General features: G+C 39.3%; 1 protein-coding gene and 1 long non-coding RNA gene across 6 annotated transcripts in view; one reads left to right on the forward strand and one right to left on the reverse strand.

The window, feature by feature from the left end:
• The window catches only part of GGNBP2 (gametogenetin binding protein 2), a 30,693-nt gene extending 13,540 nt beyond the window's left edge, over positions 1-17,153 (reverse strand). For 2 of the 5 annotated variants that reach the window (XM_027603960.1, XM_027596815.1), the window contains exons 1-7: positions 16,954-17,153; positions 16,245-16,443; positions 9,341-9,421; positions 7,434-7,687; positions 5,457-5,555; positions 1,572-1,697; positions 1,370-1,483 (exon numbers count right to left, since the gene is read on the reverse strand). In XM_027603960.1, coding sequence (XP_027459761.1) covers positions 1,370-1,483; positions 1,572-1,697; positions 5,457-5,555; positions 7,434-7,687; positions 9,341-9,421; positions 16,245-16,337 — 767 coding nt within the window. In that variant the 5' untranslated portion in view covers positions 16,338-16,443; positions 16,954-17,153. The remainder of the gene's footprint in view (positions 1-1,369; positions 1,484-1,571; positions 1,698-5,456; positions 5,556-7,433; positions 7,688-9,340; positions 9,422-16,244; positions 16,444-16,953) is intronic. The other 3 variants (XM_027567467.1, XM_027618765.1, XM_027596427.1) reach the window with 2 other exon arrangements.
• A 56-nt stretch (positions 17,154-17,209) lies between these two features.
• On the forward strand, positions 17,210-18,286 carry LOC113924664. The gene is made up of 2 exons (XR_003520828.1): positions 17,210-17,493; positions 17,607-18,286. It is a non-coding gene; the product is annotated as an uncharacterized LOC113924664 (long non-coding RNA).
• The last annotated feature ends 274 nt before the right edge of the window (positions 18,287-18,560 follow it).

The following is an 18,560-nucleotide window of genomic DNA, read 5'->3' on the forward strand; positions in this document are numbered from 1 at the left end:
AACTTGTACAAAGTTATAATCAGTAGAAACCAGATTCAAAGCAATCTCTCTTAATTGTACTTCTCCCCATCCTTCAGATATTTATCAAATAGATTCCACCTTCTAATAGGCATAAAATACTGCTGTCCAAATACAGGAAACACCTACAACCATTACAGGAAACTCCTAAACATTAGCTCTTATAACTAGTAATTTATCACCCCAAAAAGCTATCTTTTGGATGGATCAATTAATATCGAATATAAGGATCAATTCATATTGAAAGGGGAAGGAATCTATAACGGACCTACATATTTAAATATGTATAATCCCTCTCCAACAAAACTACAAATATTTGACATATTCTCTACTCGGGTATAATCAACCAAAAAGGCAAATAAACAAGAAAGTTTGTAACTGAAAAAAGAAAAACACTGAATAAACTTAGTATGCAGATTAAGTCATTAGCTCATTGCCATATAAACACCAATCTTGAAAACGCTAGTTTTTAACATTCACGTATGTTTTCTAGAAGTATCCCCAAAGTATTTATGTCCCACGTCAAAGAACACACAATCACATACCAAATAACTTATGAATTTATGTTAAAAGAGTACAGTTCCCCCCAAGAATACCATCTCTAGATGGCTCCCTTACCAGTTTCCTTTCCTACTGCACTCTCCCTCCCTACAAATTTCCAAATGTTAATGACACTTAGAGAAAATTCCTTTGTAGGGCACCTGGGTGGCTCAGTCGGTTAAGCATCTGCCTTCAGCTCAGATCATGATTCCAGGGTCCTGGGATGGAGCCCCGCATTGGGCTTCTTGCTTATCGGGGAGCCTGCTTCTCCCTCTCCCACTGTCCCTCTCCCCGCTTGTGCACTCTCTTTAAAAAAAAATTCCTTTGTAAAGTAGTATTCTAAAAAGAAAAACCTGAAGTTACTTTTTTAGTACAAGAACCACACAAATTCTAACTCTATTTTTAGGTCTTGACAATTATAGAAGAAATCTTTCAAAATATTACAAAATGAAAGCTGCTAATTTGAACTTTAATTTTGAAAATGACAACATGAAATGCTTCTACCATTAAAACAAGGAACACTAGAGTTTCCAAAGTGATTAAGTACACTTTACTCAATTAAGTATACTTTATTGGCCTGGAACCAACAGGTAAAAATTACAAAAAGAGGAGATGCCGGCTCAACACAAGAAGGCTAACACTGAGTCATCCCATGAAGGAACTGCTTACCCTAACATTAAGCTCTGCCCAGCACCAGGTATTAATGGGAAGACTGGAGTGCTATTATATGAAGGAGGTAACAGGTCAATCTGAATGACTGAGAGAGCACTAAGGCACCTTCCAACTATAATGTGACGACCTTTAGACTTACCTGTGTTTTCGCAGATATGTTTCTAGTGTTTCTAAAAGACAACTAGAGTCAATTAAAACTACTTCATCCCTGCATTCTTGGGACATTAGTTCCCATACGTCCATCCAACAACCTCTGCAGAAAGAAACAAATACTAGTGAAAGGAGGAATAGATAAGGGTAAAACATTAAAAAAGGCAGAGTAAAGGATTGCTTGATTTTACCTGGCTGTTCCCTGGAAAGGTCCATAATGGAAAATGATCCTACACTTGCTGTCCTTCCTGTGGTCTTCACTACTTCTCTTATCTGTACTTAACTTCTCTGAACTGACACTGCTACTGCTCCCTTCACTGTAGTACAGTATAGTACAAAGCTTAGTGACACTGAGATGATCTGAAGGAGGAATTTCTATAGTCTAAATTAAAATCATCAACTCTTTAATACATTTATAGTAGAATAAGTTTACAAGTTTGTATATAATTACATATTCATTTTAACCATATTAAAATACTATTTAAACATATGCTCATACCTTTACATAAAAATTTCTGCTCAACTATTAAGCTTATTTGACACAATTTAACAACATTTACATTTATGAAGATACCAACTCATTAAGATACTAAGCATTTTATGAGCAAATCTACTTGGAATACTTTAAAGTCAACAGAGCTAAAAAAAAAAAAACACAGTATTTTCACCTATAAACATGGATCAATCTTCCACAAATTGAAAATTCTAAAATGTTTTGATCTACTTAATGTGGTTTTATATCTAACCCACGGCAACAAAACTCTTATCTACCTTCACATTTGTAAGTAGCTGAGAAAAAAAAAAATCAGATTAATCTAATTACAGTAAACAAATTTTTTCACTAAGGAGAGCACACTAAGATGAACACTTTACACAGCCTATATCAGTAATAAATACTACATAAATAATTTTTAAAAAACTTACTAAAAACTTCCCAGACTCTCCCTCCCCCACAGGTTTCAATGTGGCGCTGGTCATGCATTTTGCTTTGTTGCAGATGTAAATTCCAAAAGAAATGTGTGTCTCTATTCCATTCAATGATATTCTTCTTGATTATTTCATGATTCTGAACAACCGGCTCCTGCCTGTTCCTTTGCAGGTCTCCCTACAGCCCTAGAAATTCGTTACCTTGGATGCTTGAGATGGAAAGATCTCTGTATCTTTACTTAACCAACTCTATATAGCTAAACAGGTATTTCTCAACTCCCTGCCCACCAATTTAAGTTCATCCGTACATTTCAACTCCCTATTTCCTGTCACAAGGGCTCAAGCAAGGTTCAGCACTCTAATTTGAAACAAAGACCTCAACCACTGCTCTGTCTTCCATGTTCTATCCTTCTACTCTCAACGCCCCTATTTCCTCTTTTTCTAATTATGCTTGAGTGATCCATAATCTCCTAAAACTGATCAACTCTCAAACCCAAGTTCTCACAATTGAGGGAAAGGTTCATGAAATCAGAGCTGGGGAATGATTACTACTATATCATCAGAACATGAGAGCATTAATCTAAAAAATACTTTTAAAAAATGCTATAGTTCAAATCAAGATTTTATCCGTAACCTCTCTAGACTGTCTTTATATCATTCCTTCCTTTCAAGATCAAGCTTTCTGAAAAAGAAGTCTTTCCACTCCCGTACTTTCCTCTCATAGCTTAATCCAATACAACCTTATATCACAATCAGTTTTCTACCCATTCTGATCCAGATTGTTTCCACTCAACCACAGATCTGATCATCAAGATTACCAATTATCACAGTGTTGCTATATCCAATAGACACTTCTGGGTCCTTGATGACTCAGCAGCATTCAACACAGCTGACAAGACCCCCATGAAACACTCTTTTCCCTTGGCTTCCTCCTACCTCTCTGGCCACTCTTTCTCAAGTTTCTTTACTAGCTTCTTTTCTACCAATAAACTGAATAAATTCCTCAGCATTCTTCTTTCTTACTCACTCTCTAGACAGACGTTACATACTATTCTCTAAGATAATCTTCAGTTATCAGCAACAGGCCTACAAATGCAGCCTAGACTTTTCTTCTGGATCTCAAACTTACTCCCAGGCAGCCAATAACTTGGGGTTACTTGCATGGATACAAGAACTCTCAGGAAGGCTGAGCTGGATTGTTGCCATTGATTAGGCTGAAACCTAATCAATTGTTAACACTTCCCTGGAGAAAGTCTAAACAGAGAAAAGGGGGAATAACAGTGGAAATACGTAAAATGGAGAGTCACAGTATCATACAATGGCAGTGGCCATCCAAAGTGGAGGAGAGGGAGTCTTGGCTAAGCACACTGTACTCCCTGGCCTGCTATCCATATGGCGTGTGGGAATAACTGAAACTACCTTAGGAGACAGTGCTCCAGACCAACTCATACTGATTTCTTAATTCAGCAAACAACCTCCTAAAACATTTGGCTTTGTGGTGGGGCTGTAGCTGAAGGGGAATGTGAAGTCTGTGGAGGTTTGTTTTTGTTTTTAAACTGAAAGATAGGAAAACATAGCTTATGTCAATTTAACAAAAGTAGGTAATTGATAAAGCAAAGTCACTGAGAACAAGAAGAAATGGAACCCAGAGGAAAAGTAGAAGAACTGGTCTTCGAAGGAAGGTAACAATGAGCCGATGTGTAAGATGTTGAGATCTGCTGCTCTTTGGTTCTGCAATGAAGAATATTTATAACAAAAAAACCACAAGGCAGGCTTTTTCTAATACTACTCTGTGGCTTTAGCCAACAGGTCATTCAGTTAAAGGTTACTGCATAATGAGAAAACTAGACTGAATTTTACATTTAGAAAGACAATTCTCTAAAGATGTTGGTAAATCAGGTATGTAAAGTAACAATTTTCTTTCGATAACCACTTTAGGTTTATAGAGCTTCACTGAAGGTTCAGAGTACTCTCACATTTAGATATATACTTTGTGGTTCTTGTCTGGATCCTGATTCTAACAAATCCATGTAAAAAGACACTTTTAGAGAAAGCTGTGGAAATCTAAACTGGGTATTAGTTTATTACAGTTAATTCTGTTAAGTGTTATAATGGCCCCGTTGTTATGAAAGATAATGTCCATGTATTTAGAGATACATGTGGAAATATGTAGGAGAAAAAAGCGTGATGCCTGGGACTTGTTTTAAAATACTTCAGCAAAGAAAAAGATGGATAAATAAAACATATGTGACAAATCCTGATAACACTACTGAATCTGGGTGAAGATATTTGGTAGGAAGGAAGGTTCCTGAATAGTCTCTCTACTTTCCTATGTGTTGGGCAGTTTTCATAATAAAATTTTTTTAAAATCTTGTTCCTGAGTATAGGAAAACAAACAAATACTAACATATCACCACCTGGTCATCCAGGTCTTTTACCAGGAAGGAAAAGGTCTATACAACAATGGTGTCAACACTATTAATGAGGTATGACAAAAATTAATTTTTAAAGCAATCCAGTACTGTTTTATATCATCCCATTCTCTTCAAAACACAAGTTACTTCTTACCCCCCTTCAAATTCCATGGCTTTTCCTTACCACCCCCAACCTCAAGCAATTTTGTAGGGGGCAAGTGTAACAATGTGCTGGGAGATGGGGGCAAAAGCAGCCTTGGGCATTGTACCATCTAACCAGAACAAAACTGCAAATTAAGTTACATAAATACATATTGCTACAACTGATCCAAGACTTTTTTTTTAATCCTTGATAAATTATTACGGATACCTAGAGATAAGAAAGACAAAAAAATAATTTATACATTATGACTATTATATAGATCAAATAATGATATCATTACTTTGAAAAACTTAGTATTGGCTAAATAAATATCCAAAAAGATCGCAACTTTCCTCCTCTGAAACATATTTAATATAAGGGGAAAAAATCTCCAAAAGAAAAATCAAATCTATATTCAGACCCTACACAGTCTCAATGCAGCAAGGCCTTATAGAATCACGAGACATTTATTTTAACCTATGTTGTAGTGTAACTAATTAATAAAACTAGCAGTGTTTTTTTTTTTTACTAAATACAGTCAACATTTATAATCTTAACAATTACAAAGCATCTTGACAGTGGATTCCACTTACCCCAAAGGTTTTGGTTTGTGTGTATCTAAGGAGTGCAACTGACATCTCTTGTTCTTTTTACTTTTTGGAATAGCATCTATCATGTCATTTAGTTTGGACCTAATCAAAAATAAATCATTAAAATTTTGATTAATATTTATTTTTCTTTAGAATTTTCAAAATCTCTTATTTACTCCCTTTTAGTGCAAAGTATATTTAAAGTATTATGGATACATCACTTACCTTGAAAATTTCTCATCAAACAAAGTCTAACCGAGAAGAATCTGTACACTGTCTTCTCCATTCCATTCCCAGTCTGTCAATATGTTGAGAGAGACCTGTTCTATTCAGTGTACTCATTCCCCTAGACTGCATCTGTCTCATTCATTCCTGTATCTGCACTGTATCTAGCAGTGTGCCTGACACTCATATATTTTATGACTGACTGCTACCTCTCAGCCATCTTCCCCTGTTCAAAAGATATTTAAATAAAAACTATTCTTGATGAGGAACCATCAACAGAAATTTTATGCAAATATAGAAATGTGTACAGCTAATATCCACACCCTACATCCAGCCAATCAGCAAAGCCTGTCAACTCTAACTTTTGAATATATCCAGAATCATACCCTTTATCACCTCCACCATTACCATCCATGTCCAACTCACCTCTCTAGCTTAGCTAAGTGCAATAGCTGACCTCCCAAATGGTCTCCTTCCCACCCTCTGCCTTTACATCCTAGGTTCCACTCAGCTGCTGAAGTGATCTTTTCAAAACAAAAATTACATTATGTTCTGTTCAAAAACCCTCCAAGCCTTTTCTCAGGCAGACTAAAAAAATCCTAACTTTCTACCATCACCTCTAAACAGAAAAACCCAAGGCTTTGGTCTTCAGACCTTCTCATTTCCTATTTATATTCCGTCTTGGATGACCATCTCATCTCACAGATTTAAATTATGTCCGTGTGTGTGTGTGTGTGTGTGTGTGCAGTTTATTTATAATTCAAATACTATATATATGCTGATGACACCAATTTTTGTCTCTAGAGCAGACCTCTCTGAACTCTACCTGGATGCCCAAATGGTATCTCAAATTTAACACGTCCAAAAGTGAGCTCTGCAAAACTGCTCCTCCCATTCCTACCCATCTCAGTAAATGGAGACCACTGGTCCTGTTCTTTAGATCCCAAATCTGTGAATCACCCTTGAGGTCCTCCGTATCCAATCCATCCAAAAATACTACTGGCTCATTACTCAAAATATACCCAGGATCCAGCCGTTTCTTATTACCTCTGTGACCACCATACTGGTCACCATCATCTCTTGCATGGATTATTAAATAGCCTTTGTTTCTCTCTCCTTCCACCACCTTTCCACTTATTCTCAACACAGAGGTGTTCAAGTCAGACCATGTCCCTCCTCTGCTCAAAATGCTCCCAAATCTTCCCGTCTTAAGAGTAAAAAAAACCAACAGTAACAAAAAACTCAGGATGGCACTACATAAGTAGGCCTTTTATTACTCCTCTGATCTCATCTTTTATTACTGTTCCCTTCAATCATGTGGCTCCAGCCACAATGGCTTCCTTACTGTTCTTCAAACATCCCAGGAAAACTCCAACCTTTGAACCTTTACACTTGCTCCTCCTTCTGAGCCTTTCCCCAGATATCCACAAGGTTTACTTACTCACTTTACTCAAGTCTAAACTCAATGTCATTTTATCACAGAAGCCTTCCCTGACCATCCTCCATTATCAATTCCACCCAACCATTCTCATCTCCCTTACTTATAACTTACCAGACAAATCATGTATTTGCCTACTGCCTGCCTCTCTCCATATGAGAACAATATATATAGTCACTGACACACAGAAGATATTCAATAAAATTATTGATTTTGAACTCAAGCTTTGCCACTACCAAATTTAATAAAAGAGCTACCACTGTCACAAAGTTAAAAATTTTTAACAAAGTCATCTAACCCCCATTGATTATACTTACCCATGTACATAAAATAAGGTATAAAGCTTCTTTGCATCAGTCATGCAGCTTCGAGTTACAGATAGGACTCCCTTGGGCCCTACCGTCAGGGGTTCAAGTGCAGGATTTCCAGACTCTACAAGCTGGGAAAAGAGGCGCTCCACACTGCGACGACAACCAACACATGGGACAAGCTGAGAAAGTGCACTCAATACTTCACGTGATGTCACCACCATGGCAATACTTAGGTCTTGCTGCTTAAGCATGCTATGTCGCTGAGAAAGAGGAAAAGAAAAATGAAGAACAGTCCTTGAGAAAAACATAAAATTTCTCTTCATTACTACTTCTGGTTCCTGTCTTTGTGTAGTAAGTACAATATGGGCAGGACTTGCCATCTCTATCTACAACTGAGTCAGAAAAACAAGTCGGCCTTGCCCAAGCTGTACTGTTTGCTCCCCAAAGCCCTCTGTTCTAGCATCTGAGGTCTAAAAAACTTGGGGCACCTGGGTGGCTCAGATGGTTAAGCGTTTGCCTTCGGCTCAGGTCATGATCCCAGGATCCTGGGATCGAGCCCCACATCGGGCTCCCTGCTCAGCAGGGAGTCAGCTTCTCCCTCTCCCTCTGCCTGCCGCTCCCCCTGCTTGCCCTCTCTAATAAATAAATAGATAAATAATCTTCAAAAAAAAAAAACTCTGCTTAGGATGTTAGGGCTAAGCAGTATGTGCCTCAGCATAGCAAAAAGAAGCCCTGCCTCTGGAAATTTAGTTTGTTCAGTGACTATTAAGCTTAGTATGCTCACTTGAAATAAAAAAAATTTTTAGGGTTCCTGAGTGGCTCAGTCAGTTAAGCATCTGCCTTCAGCTCAGGTCATGATGGCAGGGCCCTGGGATCAAGTCCCACATTGCGCTCCCTGCTCAGCGAGGAGCCTGCTTCTCCCTCTCCTCCCCGCTCGTACTCTCTCGTGCTATCTCTGTCACTATCTCTGCTCTCTCTCTGAAATAAAATTTAAAAAAAATTTTTAAAACAAAGAAAAAAATAAAGATGGAATACAGCTTTGCCATGTCTTCCTCTCAATTACCACCACACTATGTTTAGCTACTGGAATCAAGTTAGGATGGTGATCATGTAAAGCAGCAATTCTCAACGTGAAGTTACGGACAGGTGTGTTACGGATTAGTGGGAGGGAACAAGGCCTATCTTACCTACGCAGAAGCCTGCAGTGAGTAAGTAATATGGTGGTGCATATGAATGTTATCTGTTGGTTATGACAAGGTAGAAAAAGGACTGAGAACCACAGCTGTAGAGAAATGGGCAAAACTCTAGTAAGTAACTTCTATCTGAATGGAGTTAGTTACACTACAAATAGTGTTTCTAGCTTTACCAAAAAAGATGGGTAAGATACTCCCTAGAATTTTCTCACATTTACCACTAACCTTTCATTCAAAGCTTTCTCCAAAAGGAGAAATAGAATTTTGAAGTAAAGTAGCAATCTACCTTCCATTATCTTGATCACATACAGGGTTTTATAAGGTATCTATTGCTTAAAAATTAAATAAAAATCATAAAGTTCATAGTACAAGATTTTTTTTTTTTTTTAACTTGAACAAAACAATCACTACAGAAGAAAACCAACACATTCTCAATGAAAAGCTGTACACCTCATCTTTCAAAAACTGGGAAAGATGGCTTGGTGAAATTAAAGCCATAGGGACATGTACAATGATAACACACCACCACCGAACCTCTTTCACATAATAGGTACATAAATATATTCACTATAGCAACGATGAAAGAAAGCAATTTCAGTGCAATCTTAAGACCTAGAGAGCCCCAGGTAAAATGAAACTAATACTTAAAGCTAAAATTTTAAATGACTCTTCAAAACACACACACACACCATTTAAAACATTAAGTTTAAAAAATATTACCTGAATAAACTGCTTTAGTTGTGCACCATTATTTTGATGTCCATCGAGATTTAACACATTGTCAGGGAATTCCATCACCATCTTAATATGCAAAAGAATGAAAATCAATTATTTTATCTTCTTTGAACACATGCTACGAACTATTTTATAAACTCCTAGGACAGAAATAGATCCCTAAAGCAGGATTTGCACATCCCAGTACCCCCCCCCCCCCCCCCCCCCCGCCCCCGGTCAAAAGAAGTTAAGACAACAACCACCACCACCACGCAAGTTATATAAGTTTCTAAAGCCAGGAATGGTATAGTCATTAGAAGCAAGGAAAATGAGGTCAGGCAAACAAGAGTTCAAATCCCAGCTCCACCACTTACAAGTATGTCATAACTCTGGGCAAGTTACTTAACCTGTTTGATTTTTCAGCTTCCTCATTTGTAAAATAAGATTAAGTAATAATGTTTCATATCTCTCATAGAGTGGTTGTAAAGATTAAATTATGTTTAAAAGCGTTTGTTGCAGTGGCCAATAATATGTAAAATAACCTGATATTTTACATTAAATACACGTACTTTTAGTTATTCCTCTTAATTATGGAATATACTAAATTTTATTATGCAAGTGGCCATATACATACGGACCACACATATATGAAATACTCAGAACAACACCTGGCATATACTAAATGTCTGCTCTAATTAGGAACAAAAAGGATACAGAGACATTTATTCAATTATCAAAATTCCCTACCAGAGGAAGAGGGATATAAAGCTAAAGGATGTTTCTGAGTATCAGATAATGGGGAACTACTAATTAGCACATGTCACCGATCTGTGACACCACTCATTTTAGAAAGTACCATGGTTACATACCACTAGGAAAGAGCCTTTATAACTGTCACCAAATTAGATATGTCACCAAATAAAAGAAACATCCCAATTTCAGAGATGGTAAAACGTGGGAACAAAAGAAGTATGCCTTTCAAAACAATGAAATAAAGTAACACATTTATATCTTAACTAAAACATTGTTAAAGGTATTAAACATACTGTACTAGGACAAACTTATATTTCCAGATGACAAGGACCACAAACTCCTACATATCCAAAGAATGAAGTCCTGATAAAGAGACCCATTTGAAGCAAAAACACTAAAAATACCCCAACCAGTTGAATATGATCTTAAAAAGATTCCTTCTTCACCAACCAGCACCACAAAGACCTGCTTTAATAGACGTGACCCTCTTTTTCCTCCACATTAGAAGTAACAGCCCTAAAACATGCTTGTTCTAACAATAAACTAAGGACTGAACAATAAAGACAAGTATAAGGAATAGATCTTTTCTTGATTTGATAAGGAGGGAACACAGGATATGTGAAGCAGAGACAAGGGGATACCAAGAATGGACAATGATGCAAGCACCAACTCAACAATCCAGGACACCACTGTATTTCACAGAACCAAAAACTGCATGTACAAAATGATTCAAATGTTTGTATGTGAGTATACTTTCTTACAGAAAAAGAAAACACATATGTTAGATGTGGCCTATCTCTAGGCAGTGGAAAGATAAGAGTTTTTCCTTTATGTGTTCCTACCTTTCCCAAATTTATTACAATGCATATATACTGTTTATTAACAAGGGAGAAAAGTCAGTGTTCCTTGCTTCCAATTCTATGTTCATTATACCATATTCAGAGACATGCTTCCATCTCAACAGCTTTATTGTTCTGGGAGTTTCTTCTTCCATACACATAGACTATTATGTGCAAATCTCATAGGCTCAAGGAACAATTACCCCATTTTCAGGTTTACTGACTTCTCTCTAATCTTCCCTCTTACAGTCTTATTAATATCTCCGAAGACCCGTAGTAGTAAGACATTTAGTGTAGCATCATAGATACTGGGTGTTGTTCTATGCACTTTCATATGTTAACTTCACCTACAGTACTAAGTAAAACTGGTCACTGGTCTGCTTTAACAAGGTGGCTCTAAATGAACTCATGAGGATAACAGAAATATATGAGGAAAAAAATCTAATGATCCATACTGTCCTTTGTACTTATATTTAACAGTCTACTCAAATATTTTTAAAAAAATTAATAATCCCAATATTAGAAATCCTGGTCCATGAAAACTGATAAAAGATAAAAATAGTTAATAGTACTGTACAGTTAACTCACATGTTTTTTGTCATCACTACATGGTTTAAAACACAAAGAAACTGAACTGTCAAGTCAGAAAAAAGGTGTAGGAAAACTTCTAAAGCCATGTAACTCAACAGGACACTGCAGGTCACTCCAAATCTACCATTTAAGCAACTAACACCTTGATCTGCATTCTCACTTGTTCGATAACAAATGTACACCATTTCACCACGTTATCAACTGCCACCATAAAAAAAATTAAGATAATTACCGATACTATTTTAAGATCAAAGCTACCAATTTAAGGAACCTTCAAAGAATGCTCCTTATTTAACCAAATCAAGTTCTCTCCAGTCTGGTTCATAGGGGAAATCCTAAATTCTGACTCTGCATAAATGAATTTTTATTTTTATCAACTATGTTTTATTGTTTTAATAATTAAAGCAGAGGTCAAAGAACAAATCTAACACTGAGATCTAACAGCTGACATTTCAAATATATATAATTTAATGGATAATACCTGCTTTAGGAATCATTTCTAAAAGGTACAACAAGGGACAGGGTCAAAAAAATTTTTTTTTAATCTTCATTTCAGATCATTTGATTTTCACCTAACTAGTAGAGATAAATGTCAAGATTAGGTCTATTACTGTGTCTTTCCTGGGTTTCACTGGCTTGGATAATACTAAATTTTCTCTTATACTTACTCTATACCACCCTGGTTACAAACTCTGCACTCACACTAAGTTATTCTGTCCTTGCCTTTCAAACACTTAGGACAATGGCTTTTTACCTTGCTGTTTTCTGGTAAATCACTATATGCTCTTATGTTCAGAGAGGACAATAAGAAAAAAGGAAAAAGAGAAGGCAAAGAGGAGAGTAGCACTATTTTTTGCCATTCTTTAAAACCACTTCCTTGACTTAATCTTCAGATTCTAGGTTACCTAAAAGAAGACAGTCACGTAAAGTATTTCAGGTGTGGTTTCACAGAGGAATCATTAGTGTTCTGTTTCATGATGAGGTTGCCTTTCCCTCGCTGGCCTAAAACAGAACCAGTCATTGTCCTGCAATTACTGCTTTATAAAGTTTATTGAATCCATTACCCACTTTCACTCTTAAATATCTGTCCTGGTTTCTCCTGACCACAAATAATCTGTTTTTAGCACATTCTCACAAGCTCTAACCAACAGTATTAAATTTGTATTTATTAAAAGTCACTGTCACTTTAGCTTTACTTTTTTACTTCATCCTCACAGCTATTTCTAACATCTATCATCTTTGGTAAAATCAATTAAATACTTAAGAGTTAAAAGAAAACATTAAATACTAAATTTAAAAATGCTAAATACCTAATCCCCAAGTGGATATGTTACATTTACTATCTTTTAATGTCTCCATTAAAATCCATTATCAGAGTCTCTAGTTCATTTAGATTATTTGAATTATTAGGAGGGTAAACTGCTTCCCAGTAATATTACAGCAATGTAGACACTATGTATCAAGAACTTTACAAAACGCTCTTCTCCTGTGATCCAGAACTGTACTTCAAAGCCTGAGAAAAAAAAATTAATGCCTAGATTTATGCATTATTTATATTTTTATATTATTCATAGTCAAGGCAGAATCACCCCTACACATCCACAAAGGAAGAATGATTAAATTATGGAATGTCACACAACAAATTACATGGCTAATAAAGCTGCTTAAGAATGACAAGAACAAATGTTCTCAGTATTACATTTAGTGGGGAAAAAAAAGCCAGATATAAAATGTTACAGTAAACAATACATCTCAACTCTGCATCTAATTATGTGTCTATGACTAGAATTATAGCAAATGCTGCTATCTCCTTAGTTATCTCTGGGAAGTAGGATTAAGGATAATTTTTTTTCTTTGTTATACCGCTATTTTTCAAGATTATTTTATAAAGGGTGTAAATTTTGACTCTTTTTTTTAAAACTACTCACTTAAAATTGTAATTCTCCAAAAATATCTCTAAAATAAAATCCGTATTCTGCCCATTTGTTATTTTACAATTCTAGTAACACCAAAAAGCATTTTGGCCACACAGCGTACCACTTTCTTAATTTTCCACCGACTTACTTCTTTGGGATTTTCTCAAATACACCTATAACACCTGTACTCAAGTATTCAAACCCACTAAGAATTACCAAATGAGTCTTAAACGTGGATTTAACATACCACATAAAGGAGGAGACTACTTCCTCACAAAAACAAGCTTCTCAATTTCATTTTATAAAATCCAACCTAAAATCACCAGTAGAATTAAGGATAGAGGTTTCAACTTCTGTTACTAAAATGATACAACATTTGTAACTGAACTGTGAAAGCTGTAACCAGACTTAACATGTAGGCGCTAACAAGATTCTAAGACTACTTGAAATAAAGATCACACAGCCTTTTTTCAATGCATTACCTATGGACCCTAAGAACAAAGACCAGACCAAATGTTAACTTCAGGGATACACTGCCATCAAACTATCAGTGGACCAGTGCAGAGCATAAACTTATGCTACAGGCATCTTCCCTCCCTCTTCCCCAACAGGTGTTTGCTCTGTCTTCTTTTGAGTAGTATTTGATAGGAAGTTCTGAAAGTTGTTTCCCTAAATATAATGCATTCTTGACAAGAATTTTCACTAACCAGCATTCAATGACTATGCACAAGTTCCAAGACAAAGCAATAAATAGTCCCACTCATTCCCAGTGATAAAAACCCTTCTAAAGACAAGAAAAACTGCACCTTTTCCTAAATAAAATACTATTTTGGGATATTTAAATTAAATGACCCTAAATTTTATTTGCCTTGGTCACAAGTCCACAATACAATAAAAGCAAAACTCAATCACCAGGTTCAGTCCAATCCCAACTTCTCTGGAGAAATAAGTACAATTATGTATCACAGTGCAAGGTTACATCTTTTTCTATGGAAAATTTTAGAAACTAGTATCACTGTACAGAGAACAGAGTATAAAAACACCCACTATTTTAAAGTGCTATATGACAGATGTATCAAAGCTCCACTCAAACGAAAGGTGGTTATGTGACCATAAGTGTCAGGAAGTGTCAATAAATGTCTTTTAAAATGCTGTAAATATTCAAATTTATGTTGATTTCCCCTATGTTTTGATATTATACACTCAAAAGTAATCTTATGTCTAAACCCATTGGATTTTTTTAAACTTCAAAGACATTGTGGGACAATAATCACAGAAAGTTGATACCAAATTACGTGCTCTAGAAAAGTGTGTAAGAAGAGGAAGAGAAGAAAGTAACAAATGAACTCATATTAGGAGTTTTAAAATGGAGAAATGCATCATTTAATTTGATCAGAGTGCTAGTTTTTTAACTTAAAATACAATTCCATTATACTTTTAATGTAAAAAATACAGAAATCATAACCAAGGCATACAGGCACTTTCTAATGCATCAACACAAACTCTATTTACCTTATGTCAGGCCAAATCATTCTTTTTCCATGAAAAAAAAAAATGCACTTTCTTTCCATGAAAAAAAAAAAGACGCTTTCACATAAAAAGTTCTAACAAATTGTCACCAAATAGCTCTTCTAATCTAAAAGTACTGCAGCTCAATCAAATCTTAATTGAGACTGGCAAACAGAAAGGCACAGAGTGGCAGCTCTACAATGACTTGCATTTTATATAAAATTTGAAAAAACTTCAATAGATATTTGCCAAAAAAAATTCAAGAACAAAACAGAACTGCCTCTGAAAAGCAAAAAGGCAAAGGTAATACGATAAAAAGACTGAGTTACACCTATCAAAAGAGGCAAATGTATAATCCAAAGCTTCAGCATCATCAAAATGCAGATTTCAAAAGATATTCAGAAAAGGTTCATTTCATTTTTTACGAAATAGTGGCAAGCAACTGCACTCATTTCCTGTTCAGATTCAATTCAAATTTCTGCCATTTCCTTTCAAAGGAAATAGTACAGCAACACAGGGCAGAGGGTCAGTATGCTGTACTACCATCAACTCTAAGAAAACTACCCAGAAGTGGGTTTTGACACTCCAGACAAGCAATCAGCTTTTTATAATGAATGCCCTTACACGTTCAATAATTTTGCTTTATTAAAAAAATGAAAAAAAAGGTTACCTGTACACTAAAAAATAATTATTGCCAAGAAAATCCATTTTGAGGCGTCATGGCCTAGCACTACAATCATTTCAAAGAGTTTTAATGTACTAGGCAATATGACACTATTTGCAATGAAACCAAATCATTTTAGTGGAATCTTTACTGTGCGAGAGCATGCCACTCTGCCTTAAGTAATTAAGCTTCCGTAGTGAGCTACAGTATTGAGAGAGAAAATATACAGGTAGCAGTGCAGCTGCGACATTTCCAGATAATTAAGCTTCCCCGAGGGTAGGTGGATTCTGTAAAGGATAGGCCCTAAACGCCCAAGATCCTTCAACTCCTCTCCGAGGCGCGTGCTTTGGCAAAAGCAGCGTCTCGCTAAGAGGCAGGGGAAAGGAAGAGGTTCAAAAAGGAAGGAAAATCTGGCGAGTGGGGCTCGAAATGCTCACGGAGCGCTGGGCTAGGGGCCCGCAGGGGTTACCGTGCGACACACTGCAAAGGCGAGTTTGTGGGGCCTGCCGGAGAGGAGGCCTCGCCTAGGAGTTGCAACACACTCTTTCTCCAGTGCGCAGCGCTCAGCCTGGGGGAGGGGGAGGAGGGGAAACAGCTGCCAGGGGAGCGGCGAGCCCGGCCCGGCCCGGCCCGCTCACCGTGAGGGTGTCGTCTATGTAGAGGGGAATCTGCCTCCTCTCGAAGGGGAACTCCTCCTCCCCGTCCCTGCACACTGCCACCAGTCGCGCCATCGTCCCCGACGCTGCCGTTGCCACCGTCACCACCTCCTCCCAGCTGCCGCCGCCGCCGCCGCTGCTGCTCCTGCCGCTGCCGCTGCCGCCTCCTCCCAGCTCCTGCCTGCAACAGCCAAACCCCGCGAGCGTAAGCACCCGCCGCCGCGCAGCACATTCGCCACGGGGGGGAGGGAAAGGAGCAGTAGGGCACGGGAGAGCCGGGCTGCGTTTCCCATCACCCGATTCCACACGCGCTCAGCCAATCAGCGCCGAGCAGCGCCGGGACCCGCCCCCTCGCTCCGCTCGCCTTCCCCTGCCCCCACCCCCGCCGGCCTCCAGTCAGGGTCCAAAGGAGAGGCGGAAGGGACCCGCTGGCCCCGGGGCTTCCCCAGCCCGTCACCGGAGTCCCAGCTCCAGGACCCCACCCACGGCCTCAGCCCCACAGCCCACCTCCTGCTTCCCGCTGCCGGGGAGCCCTCAACCCCCAGCTGACCCCTTCCTCCCCTTACTTGGCGCGCCCCGCCCAGTCAGTCCCCAGGGCTGCAGTTGCCCAGCGCGACCCCGCCCCTGGGAGGGGTCGACCCCGCCTCAGCTCTGCGGAGTCTGTAGAGGGAGGCTCAGACCCTTTCCTCACCCTTCTCGGAGGAGGCCTCTGGGTTCTGACCTTCACCGTTTTCGTGGTCGCCTCCCTGACCCCCACGTCTGCTCCCCGTTACCGGCTGACGAGGCCCGCGTCAGGGCCGGCCTGGGCGGGAGCGCTGCTCCGAACGCCGTTTCCTCTCCAGGCTCAGTCAGCCGCTCGCGCCACGGGCAGTGGGGGAGGGAGGGCGGGGGACGTGGGGAGGGTGGGGCAGGGAGGGGCCGAGAACTCTGGGCGGGGCCCCGCCTCCTCTCGCGAGACTGTAGACCGCCGCTCCCGGGTCGCCTCTTTCGAAACCGTGGTGGAGGCGGTGGGGGGGGTTCTCCCTCGGGTTTCTCGAACGCGTGACCGACCCCCTCCCCCGAGTCTAGCTACCCAAATAAATCCGAAATAGGGCTGCCAGGAGGAGTGAATAGGCCCGAACCTCTGTTCCCCTGCCGCTCGGGCCTGAGAACCGCTCTCCCGAGGGCCGAAGGGTGCCGAGCCGAGCTGACTCAGTGCCCACCCGAGGGTCGAGGCCCTGGGAGGACTTCGGTAAGTGGGAAGGAGCTGAGGCTTTCCAAGTCAGTGGGAGCGGAAAGCGGGAGTGCGGGAAGGGGCGACGAGCGTCTGGAGGGTGAGCGAGAAACTCCGGGCTTGGTTTCCAGGTAGTTGACGCCGCTTTCCCTGAACGCCCTGATTCACCGGGAGCCAGCCGCATCACTGCTTCCTTGACTGCGATTGCGTCAAGATCCCGCCGAGGGAAACTTAGTGGTGACGGTTTTGCGTTGTAGTTGCTACACTAGAGGCAGATGGACGACTGTGTGAGGAGAGGCTCGTAAACGCACTCGCCAGAGAAACTCCTTGGGCCGGGTTAATATTAACTTAAGGACTCGGGACACGGATTCCCCCGGGCAAAGTACTGGGACAGGTAAAGGCCCTTCCCTCTGACCCTCTCCTTAGAAGCAGAGCCGCTGTAAAGGCAGTTCATCTACACTCTGCGTGCCACCATGTACTCATTTCCTACCTTGAAGGCTTTGGAGGCCTGTTGTAAAGCCAAAATAGCTGTTGGGAAGTACTTTGCCTATGAAAGTCTTGATGATTTTAATGATAAGTCCATTTGCTCCTCTTACAACTAACTAATCCTGATGACATCTGTATTTCCTGGTAGACTAGGCTAGAGCAGTGATACTGATCTGTAAAAAGTATTTTCGTCATCACCTGAAATCTTAGAGACTCGCAACAACAAAAAACCCCGCAGTACATCTTTAGCCATGTTGACTTACGACATTGTGTTGTCACTGTTAGGTTAGGTGACATAATAAACTGGAAGAACCATTGTTCAGTCCCAAAGGTGTGATTATCCAGTATTTATTATTTGTGTCTTTTGGCCATGTTTGGCGAGCAGAACAACGTGATCGTTAGCTTAGATCCAGTAGGCATATAGGACGAGCATGCAGCTTCTGATAGGTTAGACTACATTAGACTACATAGCCAAACTTTGGACTTTTGAGAGAATCTTGTGTTTTATGTAAAAATACTGCTCTAAGGAAAAAAAAGTACTGTGGCTTTTAAGACCTAAAGGTGCTCTTATAAAGACTGTATTAACGTACCTACTTTAT

Source organism: Zalophus californianus, chromosome 16 (assembly GCF_009762305.2).
Source record: "Zalophus californianus isolate mZalCal1 chromosome 16, mZalCal1.pri.v2, whole genome shotgun sequence".
NCBI classification, from domain to species: Eukaryota; Metazoa; Chordata; class Mammalia; order Carnivora; family Otariidae; genus Zalophus; species Zalophus californianus.